General features: G+C 35.4%; 1 protein-coding gene across 5 annotated transcripts in view; it reads left to right on the top strand.

The window, feature by feature from the left end:
• ATG5 (autophagy related 5) overlaps positions 1 to 26,949 on the top strand; it is a 133,444-nt gene that overhangs the window by 16,748 nt on the left and 89,747 nt on the right. For 4 of the 5 annotated variants that reach the window (XM_010856667.1, XM_010856670.1, XM_010856668.1 and 1 more), the window contains exons 3-5: positions 3,339 to 3,466; positions 13,131 to 13,209; positions 21,597 to 21,759. In XM_010856667.1, the coding sequence (XP_010854969.1) occupies positions 3,339 to 3,466; positions 13,131 to 13,209; positions 21,597 to 21,759 (370 nt within the window). The remainder of the gene's footprint in view (positions 1 to 3,338; positions 3,467 to 13,130; positions 13,210 to 21,596; positions 21,760 to 26,949) is intronic. The other variant, XM_010856669.1, reaches the window with a different exon arrangement.

Genomic DNA, 26,949 nt, shown 5'->3' on the forward strand with positions numbered 1-26,949 from the left:
TGTTTGCTTAAAATGGTTAACATGGTAAATTTTATACTAGGTATATTTTAACACAGTTTTAAAAAATGAGCTTGAAGTAAACCAATGAGATATATCAAAGAAAATTCTTGTGTGATACAGTCCTAATGTAGAAGGCAGGGTTATGCTTTTGTTGTTATTTTCTTTCCCTTTTACCTATTTGAATATTTACTGGATAAACTGTATCTGTACCTATTCTAGTTTTTTCTTAGTGCTACTATATTTATATTAGTTACAGATTACTCCCACGGGCCAATGTAGAACAGAAGATTCCAGCTACATTTTAGTGTGAGTGTGGATTCTGTCTTATGAATGAGCATTCTTCTAAAATTTATCACTTTTGACCTTTTGTCACTCTTTTAACCTTTGTCATCTCTGATTCTTTATCAAATATTTATTATATGCCTCTTATAAAACAGGCACTATTTTGGCCATTGGGAATGTTAGCCGTGAACAAAACAGATGAAAACCCTTGTCTTAATGGAGCTTAAATTCTAATGTTACTAATTCCTTATTGGAAAGAAATTTTTGTATCATGAAAATCATTTGTGAATTTTTCAGCAACTCTAGTTGAACCTTGTGGAGAAGGCAATGGCACCCCACTCCAGTACTCTTGCCTGGAAAATCCCATGGACGGAGGAGCCTGGTAGGCTGCAGTCCATGGGTCGCTAAGAGTCGGACACGACTGAGCAACTTCACTTTCACTTTTCACTTTCATGCATTGGAGAAGGAAATGGCAACCCACTCCAATGTTCTTGCCTGGAGAATCCCAGGGACGCCGGAGCCTGGTGGGCTGCCATCTACAGGATCACACAGAGTCAGACACGACTGAAGTGACTTAGCAGCAGCAGTTGAACCTTGTACATGTAGTATAGGTCTTTCTAAAATCAAGAGCTGATACCCACACTCATTTTTTCCTGATTTATCTTCCTTCTTAGGATCTCCGTAGGTGAATATCATTCTCTACAGAGTAGATAACTATGTAATGCCCAACAAACTGGTTAAAGTCCTGGACTTAATAATACAGAACTGTTGGACGAATAGATTATATTTATTTATTTTTTAAAAATGGCTAATTTACCATGATATTTTAATTTCTTAGAGACTGTCCATGTTACATCTGTACTTGATTCTGTCATTTGTGACACTAATGAATTTTTCTTTGTGATTTCTTAAATAGAATATGGTTTTGACAAGTTACTAATATTAAAGCTGTATGTAAAATAGAAGTGATAATAATACTTCCTGTAAAACAACTAGTGCTTTTCCTTATACTTAGTAACTTTTAGTTTCCTTTTTCTTTTCTTCTCTAATCACATTTTAGTTGTTTCATTATATAATAAAAGAAGAGCTTAAGTCCAGGGGTTAAGACTCCATGCTTCCAAACCAGGGCGTGGGCTTGATCCCTCCCTGGTCAGGTAGCTAAGATTGCACTTGCTGCGTGGCATGACCAAAAAATTTTAAAATCTTTTAAAAATAGGAACTTATGTTCTGTTCAATTCACACTCCTATCCTACAGCTTATTCCTAATATGAGCACCTTTTTTCCATACTGGAACATTCCAGCTACCACTCACATCCTTTACCTTGTAGCCCCTAGGACCACTGTAATGTTCTCTTACCTAACTGGAGCCTGTCACCTCTATCTTCATTGATTACGTATCAATCCTTGAACTAGAATATTTCTCTTTGTATATAGTCCCCAGCCCAGTACATAATTCTATTTGATTCACTGATCAAAAAAACATAACTTTGAATAAGCAACATGAAAAGTGATACAGAGTTCCATTCACAGAAGCAGCTGAAAGAGAGTAACAAACCATTTTACCACCAAAAGAGAACAGAACCTTAGGAGAGCAAGAAATGGCTAGAGCTTCTCCTGCAAAGGAGGAGAATACATGAATTTTTGCCAAGTTCCTCCTTTTATCTACTTGTAGGTTTTTTAAATAAATCATTGCTCTCTTATGTTTTCTTTCTGGGCTCCTTTCCTGGGGGGAATAATACTGATGGCCTTCATACTTCCAGTTCTTACTATACCATCCTCAGTGTTCCTTTCCAGACTTTTCTCTCTGCAAAGCCCAAGTAGGTCCAGCCTCCATAAGGTAGATTAGTGTTGACTGACACTAGCAGGACCCCAGTTCATCAGTATTATATTCTAAGCTTGTGCTTTATTGCATTTAAAGATGTGAATGTGTAACTCAAAAGTTAGTCATCTAACGTGTCTTACCTCCTTTAGATTTCTTCATTAGTTATCACCAAAATTTGTTCTAATTTCCAGGCCTCCCCTACTTTTCCATTCCTTCTTTCTCATCTCATGTAATATTTCCTTAATAGATTTCCTGTCTAGAATCTTATTGCAGTCTTTTATATACAATGGTTAGAATAACCCTCAAGTACTATTTCTCTTTGGGGTTTCCCTGCTGGCTCAGATGGTTAAGAATCTGCCTGCATGTGGGCAACGTGGATTTGATCCCTGGGTCAGGAAAATCCCCTGGAGAAGGGAATGGCTACCCACTCCAGTATTCTTGCCTGAAGAATTCCATGGACAGAGAAGCCTGGTGGGCTACAGTCCATGGGGTTGCAGAGTCAGACATGACTAAGCAGCTGACACTTTCACTTATTTCACTATTTCTCATCGTATTATTTTATTTGTGGTATCATAGTGGGCTTCATTGTTTATCAAATGAAATCTTCTAGCTGACCTTTAAAGGCCTTTCTGTTGCTGCTGAAGTAGTTTTGTAAGTACTTTTTAAGAGTTTTTTTTTTAACCTCCACTTTATTTTAGCCTTGTAGATGAGGATAGATTATGTCCTTGCCTTGGTGTTCTTCTCACAACTGAGTCAGTACACAGTAGATTATCAAAATATGATGGATCAACTGAGAACTCTTGATTGATAAGTCAAAGTGTACATTACACTGAGGTGATTATCTTCCCAGAGTTGAATTAACTCAGGTGAATCATATTAATTTTCAAGTTAAATTTGATAGAACTAATAAATATGCTAAATAGTATGGCTTCTGATTGCATTGTATTTTTATTTGGAAAAAAACTTTTACAGAAGGATTACACATAGACTTGTTTATTCTAGGCATTTACCCTATAAGCTATACATCAAGTAATGACCTCATAAGAAATTTTAAGTCATCTTAACCTTTAGCCTTTGATTTTCTATAAAAAACAGTTTGCTTTGTTATAATATTCAAAATAATGCAAAAAACACGCCTGTTTGAATATTCAAAATGTAGTTTAAAATCCTATTTAGTGTATTTCTTTTTGAAAAAAATAGTAAATAAATATGGTTTTATAAATTTTCATTTCAGTTGCTTTTGCCAAGAGTAAGTTATTTGACGTTGGTAACTGACAAAGTGAAAAAGCACTTTCAGAAGGTTATGAGACAAGAGGACATTAGTGAGATATGGTTTGAATATGAAGGCACACCACTGAAATGGTGAGTGAATTTTTCTGCATTATTAAGCATTGAGTATATGATAGCTTTAAGAAGATATAGTGCCTTGAAGCAGTTTTTTAAAAGTTCTGTGCAAGAAATCACTAGTCTAGCTCTATAATACAGTGGATTTTAAATCAGTGCTAAAATATTTTATTGGAAATATTTCTGCCTTCTATTTGGATGCATAGGACAGATTTATATATTTTCATCAATAGATTTTTTATATGACATGGTAATAGTATATTTGGTTATTTTTTTAACATATATTTAAAATATGAATAAGTCACTCTGTGATACTATTCAGTTTTGTTTCTGTCTCTAAAATCTTTATAAACAGATCTTTATATACACATGATTACCTGGAGGGACATCTTTCAAACATACATACAGTTGACCACTGTGCTATGTTGCTTAGCTTTGGTCTAGTAGTTAAAGTATATTGATTTCCTTTTTATGTGAAAAATAATTTTGATGATATATCAGAGTACTATTTTTTTCAGAAACATTTAAAATAATCCTTTTTCAGAAACATACTGAAAATAAATCCCAAATCTGGGCTTATCTATCTACAGATGATGTAATTTTGTGCTTCCTCTGTTACCGGGAGCTTTGGTCATTGTGTTTCCAAAAATATTTAAGGAAATTGAAGAAGTTACAGGAAGAAGAATAAAATGACCCAAGATACGCTGAGATATAGGTGTTGAAATGGTTCCATATAGGTGTAGTTAAATGAAAAAGGTACAAGACTGAGTCAAGCTTTAAGTGAAATATGAAGAGTATAATAGTTTAATAATGGACTTGCTCTCTGAATCTGGGAATAGTAAAAAATGAAGAGTTTTAAAAGAGGCTTAAAGCAAATAAAAGAAAGCTAGTAGGTATGTAATAAGTACAACTGTCTTGAATCCAAGGATCATTTAGAAATAAGGAGTGAACTTTTGGAACTCACCTTGTGCTGATTAATTTCCAAGAGTAGTTAGATTTCTCTTAATGATTCAGAAACATACAAGGTAATATCTTGTATTCAGTCATGGGTCACATCACTAACCTTTTTTTTTTTTGGTATAATGTTCATTTTTTAATCAAAACAGAATATGGATCTTCATAATCACATTATCAGACTCATGACTCTTGAATAATTCTAGACCTCGGGCAGCATAGATAAGTCAATGTTTTCTGTTTTCTTTTTATTTCTCAGAAGAATTGGAGGTTTTGGAATGGGAAGGTGGCTTAAAAGAAGTATAAGAGCAGCAAGGATCAGGAGAGTAGAGGGAAAGGAAGGAGGGGGAAAGATTGTGGGTGAGTAGCAATAGGATATATCTATGTTCTTGACAGTTCTATCTATATTATAGTTGGATATTGAAATTGTATTGCTTAATGTGCATTAGTTGTCGATTTGGAAAAGGAAATGGCAACCCACTCCAGGATTCTTGCCTGGGAAATCCCATGGCCAGAGGAGCCTGGCGGGCTACAGTTACCGATTACCATAAGAAGAACTGATGTGACTGACCATGGGCTTTTTAGTTTTATCATTGTAAAGCATGGTTTCTCAACAAGGGCTGTATTGACGTTTGAAGCCAGGTAATTGTTTGTTGTGGAAGGGCTACTGTGTATGTTGCAGTATTTTTAGCAGCAGCCCTGGCCCCTACCCTCTATTGCCAGTTGTGATAATAAAAATGTTGCAGGGCATGGGATGCAAAACCACCTCCAATTGAGAAACTTTGGAAGAGATGAGAAACTTCAACTCAGCTTTTATAGTAAATGGTTATTATGTCTTCATCTTTCAGCTGCTATTTTAATTCATCTTGTGTGGTGGTTATTTTTGTATTTGATATGATTTGTCTTCTGTAGGTTTGTATTCTATATATGATATCAGTAAATGACATTTGGTCCCATTTCTCCCTGTTACGTTGTCTTCAAGATATGTGTTCCTACTTTGTCATTATTTATCCTTTCTGAAAATCTTTTATTAAAGAGCAAAGTTATTTTTCCTTTTAGAGAGCTTATGTGAATGCAGTTGTGTTCACATTGTCTTCATTTTAGTTTTGGGGGTGTTAACTTTTTATGTATGATATCAGTTTTATAGCTATGTCTTGTGCACTCATTTAATGGCTATTTAAAAATTTTTTTTTAGAGTTTTATTTATTTATTTTGGCTGTGCTGCATCTTCATTGCTATGTGGGCTTTTCTGTCATTGTAAGAGCTGGGGCTACTCTCTCATTGCTGTGTACAGTCTTCTTACTGCTGTGGCCTGTTTTTGTTGCTGAGCACTGTCTGTAGGGCACGTGGGCTTCAGTAATTGCAACACGTGGGCTCAGTAGTTGCAGCTTCTGGGTTCAAGAGCACAGGCTCAATAGTTGTGCCCTATGGGCTTAGTTGCCCCGCAGCATGTAGGATCTTCCCAGATCAGGGATCACACCCGTGTCTCCTGCATTGGCAGCTGGATTCTTTACCACTGAACCACCAGGGAAGCCCTTTAACTGCTTTTGATACAACGTTTCGTTTAGTATTGTTAGGTACTCTGTATATTTGAGGAATGAATAATTTACTGAGCCATGAATGTAATCCAAAGCCTCTGGACTAAGTTCTGACCTTTCCTCTTTTTGCTCCGAACCATAGCAGTTTTCTCCTATGTGATAAGAGTTATTTTCCTGGAAATAGGCTGTCAATATCTACCTAGCATTTAAGCAGTGGGCTTCATAGGATAGGATAATCATTGTAGAGAAGCTGCTACCACTGAAGCTTTTTAAGACTTGGACTTTTGAGACCATAATGATGACTAAAGAGTAGAGGAGGACTTCCCTGGTGGCTCAGTGGTGGAGAGTCGGCCTGCCGGTGCAGGAGACACAGGTTCAATCCCTGATCTGGGAAGATACCACATGGTGCAGAGCAGCTAAGCCTGTGCTCCACAACTATTGATCCTGTGATCTAGCACCTGGGAGCCTCAACTGCTCCCAGCCTGCACATGTGAGCCTGCACATCCTAGACCCTATGCTCTGCAATGAGAGAAGCCACCGCAATGAAAATCCCGAGTACTGCAATGAAGAGTAGCCCTCTCTTGTCACAACTAGAGAAAAGCCCACGCAGCAATGAGGACCCAGGACAGCCAAAAATAAATAAATAAAATTATTAAAAATTATCAAAAAAAGAGTAGAGGAACATTTATTTGAGGAGGATGATGATATCTGCCTTATGCTTAATTCTTTGGAGTTTTAAGTAAATTCAAGTGAGAAAGAAAACCAAATACCAGTTTAGACAATTCCTAAAAGAAGGAACAACGTATAAATTGATATTCTTTCTCTCTATAATAACCCTGTCTCCTATTTATATTAATTATTTTGCAGATATTTAATCATCTGTGTGAGGTGCTTGAGCAGGTGCTTTGTAGCTTAAGCAGTGGCTCAGAAGAGGTGCTAAGTAAATGTTTGTTGAATGAATAAATGAATCTAAGTAAGTTTTTTATTGATAAAACTGAGACTCAAATAAATAAAATAACTTACTCAAATGAGCAAGTAGGACCATATATTGAGGCTCTCAGTTCAGGGATCTTTTTGCTATATGTGGTGATAATTCTGTTAGTTGTTGTTGTTTTCTCTGATTCTGTATGTTCTAATTACATTTTAAATTGTCCATATTAGAATAGAAAAATATTTAAGAACAGTGGTGTGCATATACTGAATACTTAATATATTGTCCATTTGTAAAGAGGTGCCGAGGAGGCTTTATCTGTTTAGTGCTTTATCCTCTATATTCTTTATGTCTTTAATGTTTAAAAATTATATGGGAAATGAAAAAAGCTGATCTTAAGGATCTCTTTCTTAAGAGTATTTGAGTTTATCAGTCAGCAGAGGGTGCTCTAACATTACACTGTAAGAGAGAGTTTTTTAGAAGAGTCAGACACAACTGAGCGACTTTCACTTCACTTCTTGTTACCGTAACTCGTGTCAAATTTGTTACTTTTATATTAGGCTTATTTTAAGAGAAAAGATCTTGGTTCTTTAAAGAATACTTTGTTAGTATATCCTAATGCAAGTTAGATCTTAGGCCTCTAGGTACAAAATTTAGAAAAAGTTCTCTGTCAACTGTAAAACATGTCTCTACTGGGATATTAATGTTTTGTATAAATTGACTTATTTTCAAGACTGACTGTTGGAAATAAGTTGTTGAAACTACCTTTTGAATTTAAAGAAAAGCAACAAATACTGATGTAGATCTGAGGTTGTAGACATACTATATCCATTGACTCAGAATTTAATACTGTACCTAAAAAGTGAATTTTAACAAAATAACTTTTGTAAAAAGGCTCTTCTCTTAAATCTAGTCATTTTTCTAAGGTGAATTTTTAGAATTTTATAAATTATTCTGTAAACTAGATTTTTGAAATGTGGCTTACTTACTAGCATTTTACACTTGTAATATCCCTTTAGTTGGTTATTTCTGTACTTTTTCATGCAAAAGAATAGACTTAGAAAGCTGAGACACACAGTGCTAGCCTGTAATTGTGTTTGTACCACAGAGAAAGGCAAAATAGATTGTATTCATTAAATTACTTTGGTTTGCATTTGAGTTAAACCTTTTTTTATTTATTAAAATATAATCCTGTTTTCAGTGAATCACTAATGTAGCAAACTTTATGAATAGAATGCATTTATTTAAATGAAATGGAGTGGGACAATAGTTCTCTAGAATGTAGGGAACATTCCTTTTCAAAGCTAGTCTTAAAATACTGGTTTGGTATCTAATTCAGATGTTTAGACTAGAATGAGCACCCTTGGCTGACCTCAGAGCGTACCTGTTACTGCTATACCATGTACAATATGTCCATGTGTTTTACCAGTAATAAAAGGGTAAAGAAGCAACAACTTATGCAGAAAAATTGTTAATTCATTTTGAGGATTGAATTTAGAAAAGGCTAGAGCAATTTAAGGAAGGAAAAAAAGAATAAAATGTGAAAGTAGGTGTAACACTATTCTGGTGCAGTCAGTTTTTACTGCACAGTAGATTGAACCTCTCCTGGTTGTGTCTTCTGGGTATATTCAGGTTCAAGTCCTCACTACTTCCTTTTCTATTAAATTTAGGTTAAACTGGCAGGAGTAGCAATGTAACAGCCAAAAGGCTACATTACAATTTACTCATAGTTATGGCTTATGTGGTTTCTGTATTATAGGTTAGGAGCCTGGAAAATCCCATGGACGGAGGAGCCTGGTGGGCTGCAGTCCATGAGGTCGCTAGGAGTCGGACACGACTGAGCAACTTCACTTTCACTTTTCACTTTCATGCGTTGGAGAAGGAAATGGCAACCCACTCCAGTGTTCTTGCCTGGAGAATCCCAGGGATGGGGGAGCCTGGTGGGCTGCCGTCTATGGGGTCGCACAGTCGGACACGACTGAAGCGACTTAGCAGCAGCAACAAAACTATATAGAGTATCCATTTAGAAGAATTGTGCAAATTACTACTTTTGAAATTTTTGACATAAATCAGATTATAGTGTAAGAATAAGTCAGTACTTTAACTGTTATCCAGTTCTGTTTTTTAGATTTTCTTGCATATTAATAGATTCACCAGAAATAAGGAATCTTGGGACCAGTTAATTCAGGTGGTATATTTGTTTGGAGTTAGTATACTTGCATCAGAATCATTCTGACATAAACAACTGCATTGATGATCCACATATGATCTTTATACTTTTAACAGTATATATAAGTAAATAGTTATTTTACTCCTATATTTTTCTGGCTTAGTTTTATTTTTAATGTTTGTTACAGGTTAACTATTAGATATTGTTTTATTTAGAATGCTTTTTGGTAATATTTTACATGTTTTAAATTTTAATATATTTTAGAAATTATCATACTTAAATTTCCATCCTAATCCTTAGTATATCAGGAAAAATCATCATTTACTGAGACCAGTAAACTTTATATGTGTGTGTATATATGTATATTTAAGTCACTTTATAAATAATCTAGAGAAGAATAAAGGAATGGTGTATAATTTTATTAGAAATTTTACTAAGCATTTAAATACAGAAATTCAAATTTTTGCTCCATGTTTTCGCTGGTTTTGAATGTATATATATAAAAAATGGGCAGTGTCCTCAATGCAAATAACTGCTCATTAGTTATCAAACATTCAAATAGACCTCTATGAGGTTCTAGCTTATCATTACTTCTGGCTCTTTGTGTGCTTAACAGCAGTGCTTTGCAAAATTATTGAAGCCTTATATCATGATTATATTGTAAAATAATTTCTTTTTTATATGAGTAAACATTCAGTCCAGTTCTTTTTAATTTCTACATCATCTAATTCCTTCCAGTCATCTTTGTTTACAAATCTGCTTTTAACATTTGCCCACTTTCTGTCAGGGCAGGAGGAGAAGGGGATGACAAGAGGATGAGATGGTTGGATGGCATCACCGACTCAATGGACATGGGTTTGGGTGGACTCCGGGAGTTGGTGATGGACAGGGAGGCCTGGCGTGCTGCAGTTCATGGGGTCACAAAGAGTTGGACTGAGCGACTGAACTGAACTGAACTGAACTGTCAAGAAAATTGCAGAGTACATATAGCATTAAAGATAAGAATACTGACACTCTTGCTTTTTCAAAAATGAAATAGTTTGGTTCTACTCATAATATACTATATAAAGAAATACTTTCTTTGATTATGTGGATAAGAATGCCATATGTCCTTAGAAATACACTGTTCATTGATTAGTTCTTAAGTTTTATAAAATTCATTGAAAGGATATCATCTAAAGACTCATAGTCTGAGATTTTAGTTAAATGATCATTTTACCAATGTCATTAAAATCTAAAGTACTGGTTTGTGTCTCTTTGCAAAATTCTTCTGATTTATCTAATTGTGTAGTCTTTCTCTGTCAATATAGGTGGAAAATAAGACATTTTGAATTTTCACCTGTGTTAATGAGAGCTGAAAGCAGACTCCAAAGATGAGGTCTGCATCCTTATTTTATACTTTGTTGAAATACGATATAATGTTTTAGGTGACAAAGTAAGAAAATGGAAGAAGGATAATTATTATATCTTTCTTCTAGGTATAACATTATTCTTCCATTCTTACTAATCTTATCAATCTTTTTTTTCCAGTTAGGAATAATTGATAATGATGAAATAATTCCTGGAATGAAGTAGCAAAATTTTTCAAGATGGAGGAAAAAAATAAGATCACCAAGATATCACAGTATACCTTAGATTTATAAAAAGGTCCAGTGAATTCATATGGCAATTGCTAATCTTATTCCTTTTTTTTAAGTGAGTTTTCATTGTGAGTTTTGGAAGACTTTTAAGAAAGAAAGTTATAAAATATTAATCTTAAAATAGTTATAACTGCACAGAAAAGAAGTTCACAATCTAATATTGGGCCCATTAGATTTTTATTGGTATAACAAGGGTTAACTATTCTATGGATCTTGATTTATGCATTCAGCAGCTCTTATCTACCCTGTTTGAGATTCTGTGCACTTACAGGTTTTTTTTTTTTTAACATTGAGGGTAAAAAATAATTGATCATTGAATCTTACTACATATAACTTGTATTCTGACTCAAATACTTTTTTTTTTAATTTTATTTTATTTTTAAACTTTACAATATTGTATTAGTTTTGCCAAATATCGAAATGAATCCACCACAGGTATACCTGTGTTCCCCATCCTGAACCCTCCTCCCTCCTCCCTCCCCATACCCTCCCTCTGGGTCATCCCAGCGCGCCTCAAATACTTTTTTTTTAAATTATACTTGATTTTTAAATGGTATTATAGGTTGTTTTAAAATAATATTTGATTTAACTTAAGAATTTGTGTATAGTTCCATTTTTGAACAGTAGAAAATGTGTACAACACTGAATTGCTAGTCATTTTATGGGCTTATTGGTGAATCTATCCAGTAGGTTAACTATGTGGATGCATGCATGCTCACCCGCTTCAGTCACCTCCAACTCTTTGTGACCTCATGGACCGTAGCCCGCCAGGCTCCTCTGTCCATCGGATTTTCCTGGCAAGAATACTAGAGTGGGTTGCCATGCTCTCCTCCAGGGGATCTTACCGACCTAGGGATCAAACCTTCATCCCCTGTGTCTACTGTGTTGCAGGTGGATTCTTTACAGTTGAGCCACTGGGAAGGCCCATAGAGTTGGGAAGACAGTATGCTCTTTTAGTTTAAGTACCCACAGTCATTTTTAATCTGATTGCAGATACCTCAGAGGGACGTGAAGACTTAAAAAAGGTCTATTTTGTGAAAATGTATGGCGTTACATAGAGCTTGTACAATTTTAAGAGGTCAGAGAGAAGGACAAGAAGTGTATAGGATCTATAACTTGTTTATAGTGCAGTATTTTTTAAATTACTGTTTTTATTTCAGTTTTTAACTGAGGCTGGATTTTTCTTGATTTCAGAATTTACTAAAGAAAGCATGCTGTAATTTAGTTGATCCAAAATAATATTCATTTCTAGTTTTGAAAGATTTGTGTTAGTTACTGACATTCAGTTAAAAGTTTGAGGGTTTTATAAAGAGATATAACACATACATGACTAAAACTACTCACTGTTTTATTTTACTAGCAAGGCATTCATCCTGAATGCATTTTAAATAAAAATATGATCTCTAATGACTGATGATTTTTCCACAATTATATTATGTAGATTATAATTTTGTTTGTATAGTAGGCAAACATAAATACTGTTAATTAATATTTGAATTTTGGTCAGGTAATATATTTGGGTCACTCATTTTGAAATAAACTGATGTATTTTCAAAGTTTTCTGCTCTTAAACCTAGGAGTAATTCACTAATATATTATGGAGGAAAGAACAAGGCTGTGCATAAAACCAAGCAGTCCTCTATTGGCCTTTCTGGGGGGATTATTTAATTTTGATAATTAAGTTACTTTAGATTCTTCAAAAGGGTGTAAAAAATAAGGTTTGTTCTTTGAAGTCTGCAAGATCTGTATTGTCAACTTGTTTGTTACTAAATAATTTGCTTCCCTGTGAGTAATGATTATATTAGGAAATGTTCTCTTATTTAGAAGTCGCTAATTTATTATTTTTTTTTTAAACTTTAGATTTAGGTTATAGAAGAATATTCAGTGACTTTAGAAAATATTGACATATTGTTACATAAAAAAAAAAAAAAACAGGTTACAATAGTTTGTAAAGGATAAGCCTAATCTATATTTAGAATTATTTGCATAAAGAGAAGATTAGAAATTTATATGCTGTAATGTTAATAGTAATAAGTACAAAATAAGTGATTTCATGCCCCTTTAGGTACTCTTCTCAGTTCTTAAAATTGTAAAATTTAAGTTGTTTTAAAAAAAAGCTCATCATCCAAAATGAATACTGATATGATAATTAAGTGTTGCAATACTGTGACATAACAGTGCTCATGCCTGATAAAACGTTTCTTAGTACAGTTTCATTATGTATATTGAAAATTCCCTGGGGAATGAAATGGCTATGGGGGAATAAAACCCTGATGCCTGAAAACTTGCCATACTAGCCCAAGCAAGTAACTGTAAAATATCACCTTCCTGTGATTTGTGGTTAAAGTCCCCTAATACTTGATGTTAAAATGTACTTGAAATTTATTTTGCATTTGTAGTTTAACTTTAAATATTAATTTTTTCTTATAATGTACTCTTTAATTTTTAGGCATTATCCAATTGGTTTGCTATTTGATCTTCTTGCATCAAGTTCAGCTCTTCCTTGGAACATCACAGTACATTTTAAGGTATAGTCTATATAGCATATTCCATTTGTCTCATTTGTGGTACTACTTAGTAAATAGCCTTAGAGTAGAATTTTAAGTTGTTATGCTTTCCCATGATACTTTTATTTGCTAAACTACCATTTGTGTTTATGTGTAAGATGTCCTTCGATTTCTTTTTTACTTTTGGCACAACCATTTAAACATTTAATGTATGAGTGCCTGTTCTTTATTGGAGCTAGACACTCCATGTTTGAAATTAAATATTTTGGAATTATTTTCATTAAAAAAATCTCAAATAGGGACAGCAAAATCCAGAGTGCATGTAGGCATGAGAATGGGGAAGGAGGCAACCTAACAATGAGTAACTCTAAGGCTGTTTTGATGGAATGAAGAGAAGTGTTAGGAGACAGAAAGCCAAAGACTTGATATAAGTCTGTTTTGAGAAATATTAATTCCTGTGGTTTTTCAAGATTCCAGGCTAGTTTTATTGTAACCTAATTTTGTCTCAGTATTTTATAAAAATCTCATCTCTCTCTCTGTCTAACCACCCTGATTTTCCATGCCCTACTGCATAAGCAGTTCACAAGTACTGCTGAAGGACTGGACCCCTTCCATTAGTTGATCACTAGGCAGTGATTCTCAAATGTGAGATATAGTGGGAGCGAAACATGTTAAGAGTTTGAAAAGTCATTTAGAAGTCTGATTTGCTTTGCATTAGGGACACTTGCCTGGCAAATCCCATGGACGGAGGGGCCTGGTGGGCTGCAGTACATGGGGTCGCCAGGAGTTGGACACGATTGAGCCACTTCACTTTATTTTTTCACTTTCATGCATTGGAAAAGGAAATGGCAACCCACTCCAGTGTTCTTGCCTGGAGAATCCCAGGGACGGGGGAGACTGGTGGGCTGCCATCTATGGGGTCACACAGAGTCGGACACGACTGAAGTGACTTAGCTGGGACATTTACTCAAAGTGAGTCCCCAAAAAAAAAAAAAAAAGTGAGTGCCCAGAGGCTTTCCATATCTTTCTAAGTTGCTTTCCTTCCCATTTTTCTAAAATTGAATTTGTGGTTCGTTGACATTCATTTCCCTAATATTTGGACTAAAGTGCTTTAGATAGCACCATGTTCCCACAGACGTTAGTTACTATGAAACCATACAGAGGGAGGACATGGTTCCAGTATACATGAGTTTCAGTTACTATGAAAAGCCAAGTCTGCCTGTATGTATAATAATTCATGTTCAGGATAGTATGAATGTAAAACTACTTTAAGCATAAGTGTAGAGGTTCCATGTTGCCTAGCAGGTCTTTCCCATTATGTTGCAAAGTAATTCTGGTAGTTAGATTATGTATGTGTGTGTGTGTGTGTGTGTGTGTGTGTCATACACTAAAAAACTTTAAAATCTAGGTTAAGATACATCATATCTACCTGTTTATTTATTCATTCAACAAATACTCAGTCTACTGTGGACCAGCCAAGCAGTGTTCTAGGAGCCTGAGATATATGAGTTAAAGACACAAAAGACACTCACACACATTTTATGGTACCTAGCTGGCATTGGATTCTAGGCCGTCTGTAATTATTGATTGAATTAGTTGATGGATTGTAATAATGATAGGAAAGGCTTAGAATCTTTATGATTGGTTTACCATCATGTCAGATTTTAAGAGATTTTATATAAGGTAATGTGAAAACATTTGGAGAACATTTACCCTTAACTTAGTAAACAAATATATTCCAAATAACCAGTGCATGATGTTGTAAAATTATGCATGTGTAAAAGATTCATTCAAAGTACATGATTAGCATCAGTAATTTTAATGTAACAGAGGTCGAATGTTTATTGATGTGGTTTCAGATACCACATTAATGTTATAGTAAATTGCATACTAAAAACTACTGGGTTCTAGTCTTCAAAATGGTCAATTTAAAATGAGTTGTATATGAATTATATCTCAGTTTGTTGTTTTTTTTTTTGTAAAAAGACACAATGGTTAGTAATTTTCCAAATTTGGAGGAGAAAACACAAGTCTATGTTTCAGAGAAGCTCAGCAAATCTAAAGCAAATAACTATATAGAAAAATACACCTAGGCACATTATAATCTTTGAAAGCCAGTTATAAACAGAAAATCTTGAAAACAGCCACCAAAAAATGACACATAAAAGAGAACAGTAGGTAAACGATGGCTGACTTTTCATCAAATAGTGGAGAACGAAGGAAAATGGAATGATATGTTAAAGCACTGAAAGAAGCTATGGGCAAGAATGAAGAGCATTGGAAATGGTAAATAAATGATAAATAGAAAAGATGACCTTTTCTTTAAAACAGAAATGACAGTTTAAGGTGATAATAGTATATTTTGGGCTTCACTGGTGGTTCAGCAGTAAAGAACCTGCCTGCAGTGCAGGAGACGTGGGTTCAGTCCCTGGGTCAGGAAGACCCCCTAGGGAAGGAAATGGCAACTCACTCTAGTATTCTTGCCTGGGAAATCCCATGGACAGAGGAGCCTGGCGGGCTACAGTCCATGGGGTCGCAAAGAGCCAGACAGGACTTGGTGACTAAATCACCACCGCCAATACAATTTTAAGGAAGGGTAAATAATATGTGTAAGTAAAATAGGTGACCACATTTGTCTAAAGGATGAGTGCAAAATCCTCACTTACTTACTTGTGGGTCCCAAATAAAAAGAAATGCAAGAGGCAAAATGATCATCTAGGAAGTCTTTACAAATAGCTGAGGAAAGCAGAGAAGTGAAAAGCAAGGGAGAAAGGGAAGGATATACTGAACTGAATGCAGAGTTCCAGAGAATTGCAGAGAGAGATGAGAAGGCTTTCTTAAATGAACAATGCAAAGAAGTAGAGAAAAGCAATAGAATGGGAAAGACTAGAGATCTCTTCAAGAAAGTTGGAGAGATCAAGGGAACATTTCATGCAAGGATGGGCATGATAAAGGACAGAAACAGTCAGGACCTAATAGAAGCAGAAGATATTAGGAAGTAGTAGCAAGAATACTCATATGAACTATACAAAAAAGGTCTTAATGACCCAGATAACCATGATGGTGTGGTCACTCACCTAGAGCCAGACATCCTGGAGTGTAAAGTCAAGTGAGCCTTAGGAAGCATTAAGTACCAACAAAGTTAGTGGAAATAATGGAATTTCAGCTGAGCTATTTAAAATCCTAAAAGATGACGCTATTGAAGTGCTGCATTCAATATGTCAGCAAATTTGGAAAACTCAGCAGTGGCCATGGGACTGGAAAAATTCAGTTTTATTTCAATCCCGAAGAAGAGCAATGTCAAAGAATGTTCAGGCTACCATACAGTTGTGCTTATTTCTCATGCTAGTAAGATTATGCTCAAAATCCTTTAAATTAAACTTCAACAGTATGTGAACCAAGAACTTCCACATGTACAAGCTGGGTTTAGAAAAGGCAGAGGAACCAGAGATCAAATTGCCAACGTTCATTGGATCATAGAGAAAGCAAGGGGATTCCAGAAAAACATCTGCTTCATTGACTATGCTAAAACCTTTGACTGTGTGGATCACAACAAAATGGAAAATTCTTAAAGAGATGGGAATACCAGACCACCATACCTGTCTCCTGAGAAACCTGTATGCAAGTTAAGAAGCAACAGTTAGAACTTCACATGGAACAGTTGACTTAAGATCACGACATCCTGTGCCATCACTTCATGGCAAATAGAAGGGGAAAAAGTAGAAGCAGTGACAGATTTTATTTTCTTGGGCTCCAAAATCACTGATGATGGTGACTGCAACCATGAAATTAAAGGACACTTGCTCCTTGGAAGGAAAGCTATGACAAAGCTATACAGCATATTCAAAAGCAGAGACATTACTTTGCCAACAAAGGTCCATATAGTCAAAGCTATGGGTTTTCCAGTAGTCAGGTATGGATGTGAGTGCTGGACCATAAAGAAGGCTGAGCACCAAATAATGGATGATTTTGAACTGTGGTGCTAGAGAAGACTCTTGAGAGTCTCTTGGAAGCAAGGAGATCAAACCAGTCAATCCTAAAGGAAATCTTTCCTGAATATTCATTGGAAGAACTCACGTGGAAGCTGAAGTTCCAATATTTTGGCCACCTGGTATGAAGAGCCGACTCATTGCAAAAGACCCTGATGCTGGGAAAGATCGAAGGCAAAGGAGAAAAGGGCAGCAGAGGATGAGATAGTTAGATGGCATCACTTGCTCAATGGACATGAATTTGAGCAAACTCTGAGAGAGAGTGAAGGACAGGAAAGCCTGGCGTGCTAACAATCCGTAGTGTTGCAGAGTGTCTGACAAAACAACTGAACAACAGCAAAGAAGAAATCACAAGGGAGGTTTTAAAGTATTTCAAGCTGAATGATAGTGGAAACACAACGTATTAAAGTTGGTGAGAGTCACCTAAAGCAGTGCTTAGAGGGAATTGAAAAACTTTGTATAGTACAAAAACACAATTTCTGATATCAGGAATGAAAAATACTACATCCTGTTAAGTATTAGTAGGATAGTAAGGAATATTATGAACAACTTTATGCCAGTAAATTTGATAAATGGATAAATTCAGTAAAAAGAAGTAGCAGATATGAATAGCCCCTAAATATATGTGTGTGTATATATATATATATATATATAAAGGTTGAATTTGTAATTTAAAAGAAACGTTCTCACAAAGTAAAATTCCTTGCCTAGTTTCATGCGTGGTAAATTCTAGCAAATATTTAAGGAATTAAACAGTATCAGTCTTTAGACTTTTTCCAGAAATAGAAGGGGAGAGAATAATTCCTAACTTGTTTTACAGGCCGTAGTAAAGATATTAAAAGAAAATTGCAGACCAACATTTCTGATGAGCTTAGATGCAGACACTCAGAAAAATACAAGCAAATCAAATCCAGCAACATGAAAAAGGATAATACACCGTGACCATGTTATAATTTCCCACAAATACAAGAGTGACTCAACTTTCATTGTCAATGAATTGATGTAAATTCAACACATGAGCAGAAAAAGTAGAGAAATCATGATGTGATGAACATATGCAAAAAAAGCTTTTGACAAAATTCAGTACCCATTTTCATCAAAACTCTCAGATTTATTTAGGGTGGAGATTGAACAGAACTTGATGGCTGGTGGGAAACAGGGAGGAGGAGGACTCAGCATTACATGGAAGATGCTTTTTTGTTTTGCTCTATTGTCATAATACAGCTTATGATACTATTATTAATAGACTGAATGGACTCTCCCTCCCCCCCACTCACTTTGTAAGTAGTTTCAATTTAGTGTTTCATTTAGTATTATTTGGTTATTTCTAATATGTCTGGACATATTCCAGGCTGCCTGGATTAATATTTTATCTAAAGGACACAGGTAATATTACATAAGTAAATGGAACCTTTCAGGGTAAAAGTGAAATTAGGTATAGTTTATCAGGATTCTGACTTGGAAGATTAATGAAAGCAAGTAAAACATGGTGTTGAAGTTGCTGCCTTTATTTGCAAGAATTTGTTTGGACTGACAAGATTATGTAAGAAGAGATTTAGAAATGTAATGTAACAAATAGAGATTCTGCTTGTAATTTTATTGGGAAGCTTTCAAAAAGAAGATTTCCCACCCCAGCGCAAGCTCATCATAGGAAGAAGAGCATTTCATAAGAAGGATCTGAGGGGTTTGGCTGAGACCTTTGACGCTGTATTCGTGGCAACTGTTAATTCAGCTGCTATGGCTGCCTAAGCATAGCAGGCTGTTTCTGCTCTCGTGCTTCCCCTGAGTTCACTAGAGTCCACCTCTCTCCTACATAGAGATAGTAGGGCATTCTCTGTGGAAGGGTAGGTGTACAAATACGCACTCTCTTGACAGACCCCACTCTTTTACTATAAAGACTGATTATTTGGAATTGTCAGCTATCGGTTATAGGTGTCAGCATTAGAAGTTTAGAAACCTGCAAAGCAATGGAAGTCTGGGAAAAGCAAAACCTCAGTACCATTCTGGTTGTAAGAGCCATTGAAGGAATTAGCAGCCTATGCTGATGCAGCAATAAAAAATGGTGGGATTTTTTTTTTTCCTCCTGATTTCTCAAACTGGTGGTTTGAGAGATCTAACTCCTTTTTTTTCCATAATCAGGTTGCATACAATTTTAAGAAATTCTAACAGTTTTTGAGCTCAACTAGGTCTTCCCCTGGTGGCTCAAATGGTAAAGAATCTGCCTGTAATGCATGAGACCTGGGTTCAATCCCTGGGTCGGGAAGTTCCCCTGGAGAAGAAATGACAACCCACTCCAATATTCTTGCTTGGAGAATTTCATGGACAGAGGAGCCTGGTGAACTATAGCCCATGGGGTCACAGAGAGTTGGACACAACTGAGCGACTAACACTTGAACTTTTCAGGTCATAATTCAGACTACATGAAAACAGTCTTTTTTTGGAGTATGAACTTTTATATTTTCTGCCACACATTCATAACCAGAATGGATAATTAGCAGCACAGTGAACTGTATAATATCTGAATAAAGCCCATCTGATTTTATAGATCAAGTATAACAAAACTAAAATTTTTTTTTAAATAGCAATAATTATCATAATGCTTGTCCATTTGACTGTAATAGAATTGATATGAAATGCACTCAATTCTTTGTCCTGGTCCAGAAGCCAGGGTAAATCCCTTCAGTCTAGCTAATAGAAAGCAAATATAGCTGACTGTAAAGTTGCTTGAGGCATGGACACTCTCTGTTGCCCATATCTCTCTCATCTTTTAGTTTTGTCTGTCACGCATACTCTTTTGCCTTCTCGTTGTTACGAAATTTTATATTTTCTCCTCTTCTTTGCCTTTGTATGCCTGTGTCTGAAAGCATCCATCTTAATTCTTCATGGGCTTCTAGTTCAAGAGCACCGTGAATCTGGAATCCTTTTGTACCTAAGAGAGACAATTTGGTGGTCTCAGCTGTTTCCTTCTGCTCTAATGGGTAGTTATATAGTGGCTCATGTTTTACTCAGCAGAAGCTGTGGGCCTGAACTCTGTGAGAATAGAGGGAGATGTGACTGATTATTTGTATTTTAAAAATGTGATTTAGGAGATAGCCATAGGTAATCAAGTGCCTTTTCTTTTGGTAGGAAGGCATCTGTGGTAAATTTCCTTGTCATTTAGAAGCTATCTGTGACTTGGGTAATTGAGTGTTTTCTGTTAATACAATAGCTTGAGTAGGCTGTAACTAAGTGCTATTTTCTGCCATTATTATTTGACTCAATTTTTATTAAAGGACTTATAGAACAATATCTTGTTTTGGTAAGATAATGTTTGAATATAATCATTAAATACATATTTAGGTCTTAGGGAGGAAGTGGTATTGCATAGTGGTTTAAAAGCTGGGACTGTTGAGTCAGACTAATCCTAGCTCCACCACTTGCAAGCTGTGCGATTGTATTTACTCCCAGAGCTTTATTTATATATATTGTTAATCTGTAAAATAGCAATAACAGTAATGTTTACCTCAAGAGTTGTTATGAAAATTATATAATCCGTATTAAAAGTCTTGGTACAGTGTCACATACTAAGTGTTCTATATTAGAGTTAGCTGTTATTGTTAATATCTTTTTTTTTTTGGTGAAAAGTGCATTAGTCATCTCATTTACATAAATGTTATTTGTCCAGTGATCCTTGCCTCAACTGCCTAAAAGATTCAGTGAAGGTAAAGAATGTAAATTTAGCTATTTGACCTTACATTTTAACAGCTTTGTTAAGCTCTAATTGACGTAAAGCAAATTATACATGTTAAAAGTGCACACTTGGATAAGTTTATACCACAGTTTATATATTTTTTTACCTGTTGACATTTGGGTTGTTTCCTGTGTTCTTACTGCTGCAAATAAAGCTGCTATGAACATTAATATACAGTTCTTTGTGTGGACACATGCTTTTATTGGTCTTAAGTAAATACTAGTTACAGAATATCAGATGATAAATGTTTGTTTGCTTTTTTAAAGAAACTACCAGCCTGTTTTCCAAAGTGGTTGTACCATTTTGCTTTTCCATCCTCATTCTTGCTAGTACTTGGTACAGTTGGTCAAAAAGTTGTTGGGTTGGCCCAAAAGTTCGTTCAGGGCAGGGAAACTGAAACAACTTTTTGGCCATCCGAATATTTTTAGAATTGCTCTTTCATATCTTTTTTCAATTTGTATAAATTCATACCATATCACACAGGGATTAGAGAAAGTCAGACTATGCCAGATAGCTAAAGATTTTTAAGTTAACTTTTAAAATATTTGGAGTTATGTCAAAATCTCTATTGTGAAGGTATGAGGTGGTTTGGTTAAAATATTGAAAAATTGTGGGAGATAACAGTTCTTGAGGCACTAATTTTGTAATGTGCATACCTGTTTAATATGTGTATTTTTTTCTTTTGATAGAGTTTTCCAGAAAAGGACCTTCTACACTGTCCATCTAAGGATGTAATTGAAGCTCATTTTATGTCTTGTGTGAAAGAAGCTGATGCTTTAAAGCACAAAAGTCAAGTAATCAATGAAATGCAGAAAAAAGATCACAAGCAACTCTGGATGGGTTTACAAAATGGTAAATATAGCAGTGTTTAGTTTCACAATACCACTTTATGAAGTATGAAGTAACTGTATCCTGTGAGTAGTTGGTACATCTTAGGGTTGGTGGTACAAGTTTAAATTCCAGCCTCTGTGCACAAAATTTCACAAAGAAGCTACCTTTGGTCATCCCTTACTTAGCTTGTACTATTCTAGCATCCTCTCTTCCTGAATTTCCTAGCATTAGACAGATTGCTTTGCCCATGACATAAGACAGGATAAACTTCCTGTTTTTAGCTTCTGGAAAAAGTGGCCTTACTTATAGTCATGATCTTTCTGAAACTGTGCCTCCACTTGTGTAGGGGCACAGACTCTAGTCTCCGCTTTCTCAGAACAGTAAGCCTTGCTTTGTGCTCAGATTCTCCCTTTCCTGGCTGGGATTTAGAAAATACACTCCAAGGAAAAGCTGAGGGCAGTCTGCACCTTACTGCTGTGTTCTCTGTCTCTTAGAGATCATAGTTCCTTAACCTTGCCTACAATTGATTGCCCTCCAGTGTCTTCACACAGTTCTGTGTACAGGCACTTCTCACTTTGCATGGGTCAAATCTGCATGAATTTCAGTTAACATGCTTTAGTTAAATAATGCAGGTTCTTCAGTGATGATGTGACGGCAGATACACGTCATAATCAGTGACCAATCATGCCACTCCTTTCAGCATCTTGTCAGTGAATGGTCCTTATACAGCTGTTACGTTGTTCACTCACAGAGCGGGAAGCATTGTTGCTTCCTTGTATCCATTGATAAACTCCTGTAACATTTGTAAAACTGGATTACTGAAAGGGGGAATTAGCCAAGAAAGATGAAAGTGTAGCAAAGAAACAAAAAGTGATAGTGCTGAAAGTGAAATTTGAATGAAATACAGTGGAATTTTAGAATATATAACTGTGAGACTCTTGACACTACCAGATTGAGGGACTTCAGAAATGCAGCCATAGGAACTTAGTAAAGGCAAACTCTTCCACACACATGAGTGAACTGGTTGTGTTGAAAAGGATGAAATTATCCCGGAGGGATTGATGCTGGCAAAAGTATCTCATTAAAGGAACAGGGATATTTCTGACCTTGAAAGTGCAAGTAACATGTTTGAAGTTGATCCAAACTTAGAAAGGAGTATGACAGTTTGCCAAGGTTCAGGAAAGATGCTTGCTTGTAAGTTATATGTCAAGAAAGCAAGCACTGTTTAAATTGTGCTTGAGTTTTACAAATAAAGTCCTTCAATTCTCCGTGTTCCTAATGTTTTAATTGGTGCACTATAAATAACACAGTGTACTAAATAAATATTAGTTTTCTTTACTTTTTTCATTTTCCTGTGCCTTTATAACCATCAGAGTTTTTAATGTTTTGACGGTTTTCTAAAAGGTCATAGACAGTTGTACATTTTCTCATTATTAGGATCACTTTGCATGGTTTCATCTTGCATGATCACTTTTCCAGTTCTGTACTACTGTGCAGAGCAAGGACTGTCTATATTTTTCCCATCTTTGATAGTTATTGTACCAACTTGGTACAATAAGAAAGCTGCTCTTTCATGGCAACAACTAGGATAAGAGAAACCCCTCTTACTCCCTTAAAACAAAATAATTGAAAAAATATGATACAGTTTTATCTTTTGTACTGCATAATTACCATGTCAAAGAGATGTCTGTAGTTATTTAGTATTTATTAAACTTTCATTATGAAAACTGCAGGGCATTGTCTTTGACTTCTGTAGTACAAAAGGTATATGTTTTATGACGTGTCCTATAAATTTTCTCGTTTATTTCAAGTTTCTTATATTTGATCCAAGTTACATTGAGTTGCTCCTTAATTTTGTATTTGTGCCTCTCGTATGTATCAGTTAGGTTGTAAGCTTTGCAAAAGGAAGGCACCAGGCCTTTCACCTCATTTGTATTACTGAGTACATATATTCTTACTAAGTGATCAAAAGAGTTTACAACCCCTTAAGAAGGAGTACTTTTTCTTTGTCCTGACTGGCTGTTTGTAGATGAAGTGGCATTTCAGGAGGCTTATGAATAAGATTATTTAAATACAATAAGACAGAAATATCCTAAAGAGAGAAGGGATCTGAGAGTAATTTGGCTTCGGAATATAAGTAAATAATTTAGATAGACTTTTAAATAGATGTTCTTGAAATCTATCATGAGGATGATGAGTCAGCTATAGAGAGCCCAGGGATTCTGCAGAGGATTCTAAAAATGATTGAACTCTTTCAGCTGGGGCATTGCATAATTGGGTACAGAAGGTAATGGGTAAGAGTTGTGAAAACAACAAAGGTGTGGTTTTTAGTCTCAGTTCTTCTGGCAGCTCCTTTGGGCAAGTCACTCAATCCGGATCTTTAGCTTCAGTTTCTTTATCTGTAAAACAAAAGAATATCTGCTTTGTTTTCTTATGTGTCTTTAGAAGATTTTATGAAATGCTAATATAGTTTATGTGAAGGAGTTTGAAAGGAAGTAAAGCTGTCTTGATAAAATACTGAGAAGTCACTTTGGAAACTCTGGAACAGGGGCTGGCAAACTGTGGTCATGAGCCAGCTACCTGTTTTTGTAAATAAAGCTTTATTAGACCCCTGCCACCCCAGTTCATTTAAGTATTGTTTATAGCTATTTTCATGGTACAGCTGCTGAGTTAATAGTTTTGGAAGAGACCATGTGGCCCACAACTTATAATATTTACTCTCTAACCCTTTTACAAAACATTTGTGAGCCTACAGGTTATTAAACCAATAGCTTTTATTTATCATTGATCTAAAGCATGACTTCCCAGGTGGCGCTGGTGGTAAAGGACTCACCTGCCAATGCAGAAGACATTAGAGATGTGGGTTTGATCCCTGAGTCAGGAAGATCCATTGGAGGAGGGCATGGCAACCCCTCCAGTATTCCAGTTCTCTTGCCTGGAGAATCCCGTGGACAGAGGAGCCTGGCGTGCTACAGTCCACAGGGTCGCAAAGAGTTGGACACGACTGAAGTGACTTAGCACGCATGCATGCAGAGCATGACTCATCATGTCACACTTTCAGAACTTGGTATAAACGTATCAGATTTAGTCTAATAACTGCCTTCGTTGCAATTTTTTTGGCCTAAAATTCCTTTTTTCCTGTTTTTGTCTTAGCTTATATAGTCTTTCTTGGTTGTGTGACTGTTTTAAAGTTATTTTTATTCACTTCACTTTTATTAAAGTACTTTTCAAATTGAGTTTCATAAATTCCAACTTAAAATGGTATGTGGTTAAATTATACTTTATTCCTTTTTTAGCTATAAATTATTTTTGTAGCTATTATGTTTGGTTTTATTGCTACTGGTAATGATTGAGTTTACACACTCCAAATCCTACATGTGGAGTCCTGTGGAAACTCATCTTTTTAAAGGTGAAATATACATTTAGGAAATCTTAAGCTGGGTAAAATGTTGAGTGTTGCCTGCATTAAGGTAAATTGGTGAAAGGTGGGTGTAGTAGTTCATTCTGTTCCTTCTTCCTAGAATAACCTTTTCCTTTCTTTTAGTCTATTTAATTTTTTACTTAATGTTTTAATGTTCCTCTCTGTTATCACCCTCTACGTGAAATCTTGCCTCTTTCATTGTTTTTTTAGCCAACGAAGTATCTTTTGAACATCTATCAGGTACCTGACACCATACTAGGAGCTAGTGATCACCCAGCAGTGATAGAACAAACATGGATCCTGTTTTGATGAAACTTACAGCCAGGTGGAGGCAGAACCATTTATATTTTCATGCTGTTACGGCTCCTTGTCCATTCATCTGCATTTTTGCTCTCATGTTTCACACTCTGGTATAGTTATGGTTTATGTATTCTGGTAGAATATAACTTTCTCTTGCTTATAGTATATCATGCATTTTCTGTATCCCCAGTACCAAGTATACCTTTAGGCATAGAATGGACAAAATAAATATTGACTGACTGACTCCTTTATTTTAATCCTATCTAGTACAGCCAGGAAATGTTAACAGCTTTTCATAAATAGATTAATATTAGTGTAAAAAAGAGGAAGTACCTGTAACAATTTTAATATGGAAGTCGTTTTTTATATTTAAGAATTTTTCCATCCAAAAGAAAGTCTTATAAATTTGTTAGGGCAAAGATGTTTCACCTGTTGTTTAGTGTAATTGTAAATTGGCAGAACTGAGACAAAGCAGATGGTAAATTTATTTCATTCAGAACTGCACCTGTAGAACATAGCAACTAAACAATTTAAACAATTTTTGAATACTTTCAAATGCTAATTTTAATTTTTCAGGTCTCTGTGAAAGAGAAATAAGAAAAGCTTTTGAAACCAAGAAATCTCATTTAAGACATACTGTGCCTTTCAGTGTTTTTTACCGGTTTTCATTTTAGTTACAAGAGTATCTAAGCTCTCCTTGAAACAAAGGTAATGACCACAAAAAAAGAAAAGAAAGTAGCATTTTTATTATTTATGAGGAACTTGTCACTATGTTTGCAGGCTATTTTCTATTAAATGTCAGAAGGTTCTTCTTCTAAGCTAGAGATTTGAAGAAATCTCTAAAAAATATTTTTAAGATAATATATGACAGTTTTTAGCTTTGACTTTCTGGGTATACCAAAAAAGAAAAGATGATATCAAATAAGTTCCATAGACCTTCAAATAAATGCAAGTTTTGACTGCTAATTATTGAAAATTTACATTGTTTATAAAGTATTATTAATCCTTTGAGCTAAGTTATGTTTTAGAGGCATTATTTGGTAATGTACCATTTTAAATTAAAACTGATTTTTAAGAGAAAATAGTGATTTCACTTTCATGCATTGGAGAAGGAAGTGGCAACCCACTCCAGTGTTCTTGCCTGGAGAATCCCAGGGACGGGGGAGCCTGGTGGACTGCCGTCTATGGAGTCACACTGAAGAGACTTAGCAGCAGCAGCAGCAGTGATTAACCAAAGGTGAATTTTATGATAAGTTGTAGCATTTTGAAAATACTTTTGCTTGTTAGGTGATGTAAAACAATGATTCTAGCAGGCTTATACAATAGAGATAGTTGGTCTGTGTTTGCATTGCTTGGTTTTTGTCAGCTGGACTGAGACTGAGTATTGGACTGAGAATCTATTGGTCCAAGAAGGCACTGGGCCTGGTCTTTCTTTGCTTCTCTACTATTAGTTGTGTGCCCATAGTAGATCACTCTTCTCTCTAAACTGG

The sequence above is a fragment of the Bison bison genome, unplaced genomic scaffold (assembly GCF_000754665.1).
Source record: "Bison bison bison isolate TAMUID 2011002044 unplaced genomic scaffold, Bison_UMD1.0 scf7180017864373, whole genome shotgun sequence".
NCBI classification, from domain to species: Eukaryota; Metazoa; Chordata; class Mammalia; order Artiodactyla; family Bovidae; genus Bison; species Bison bison.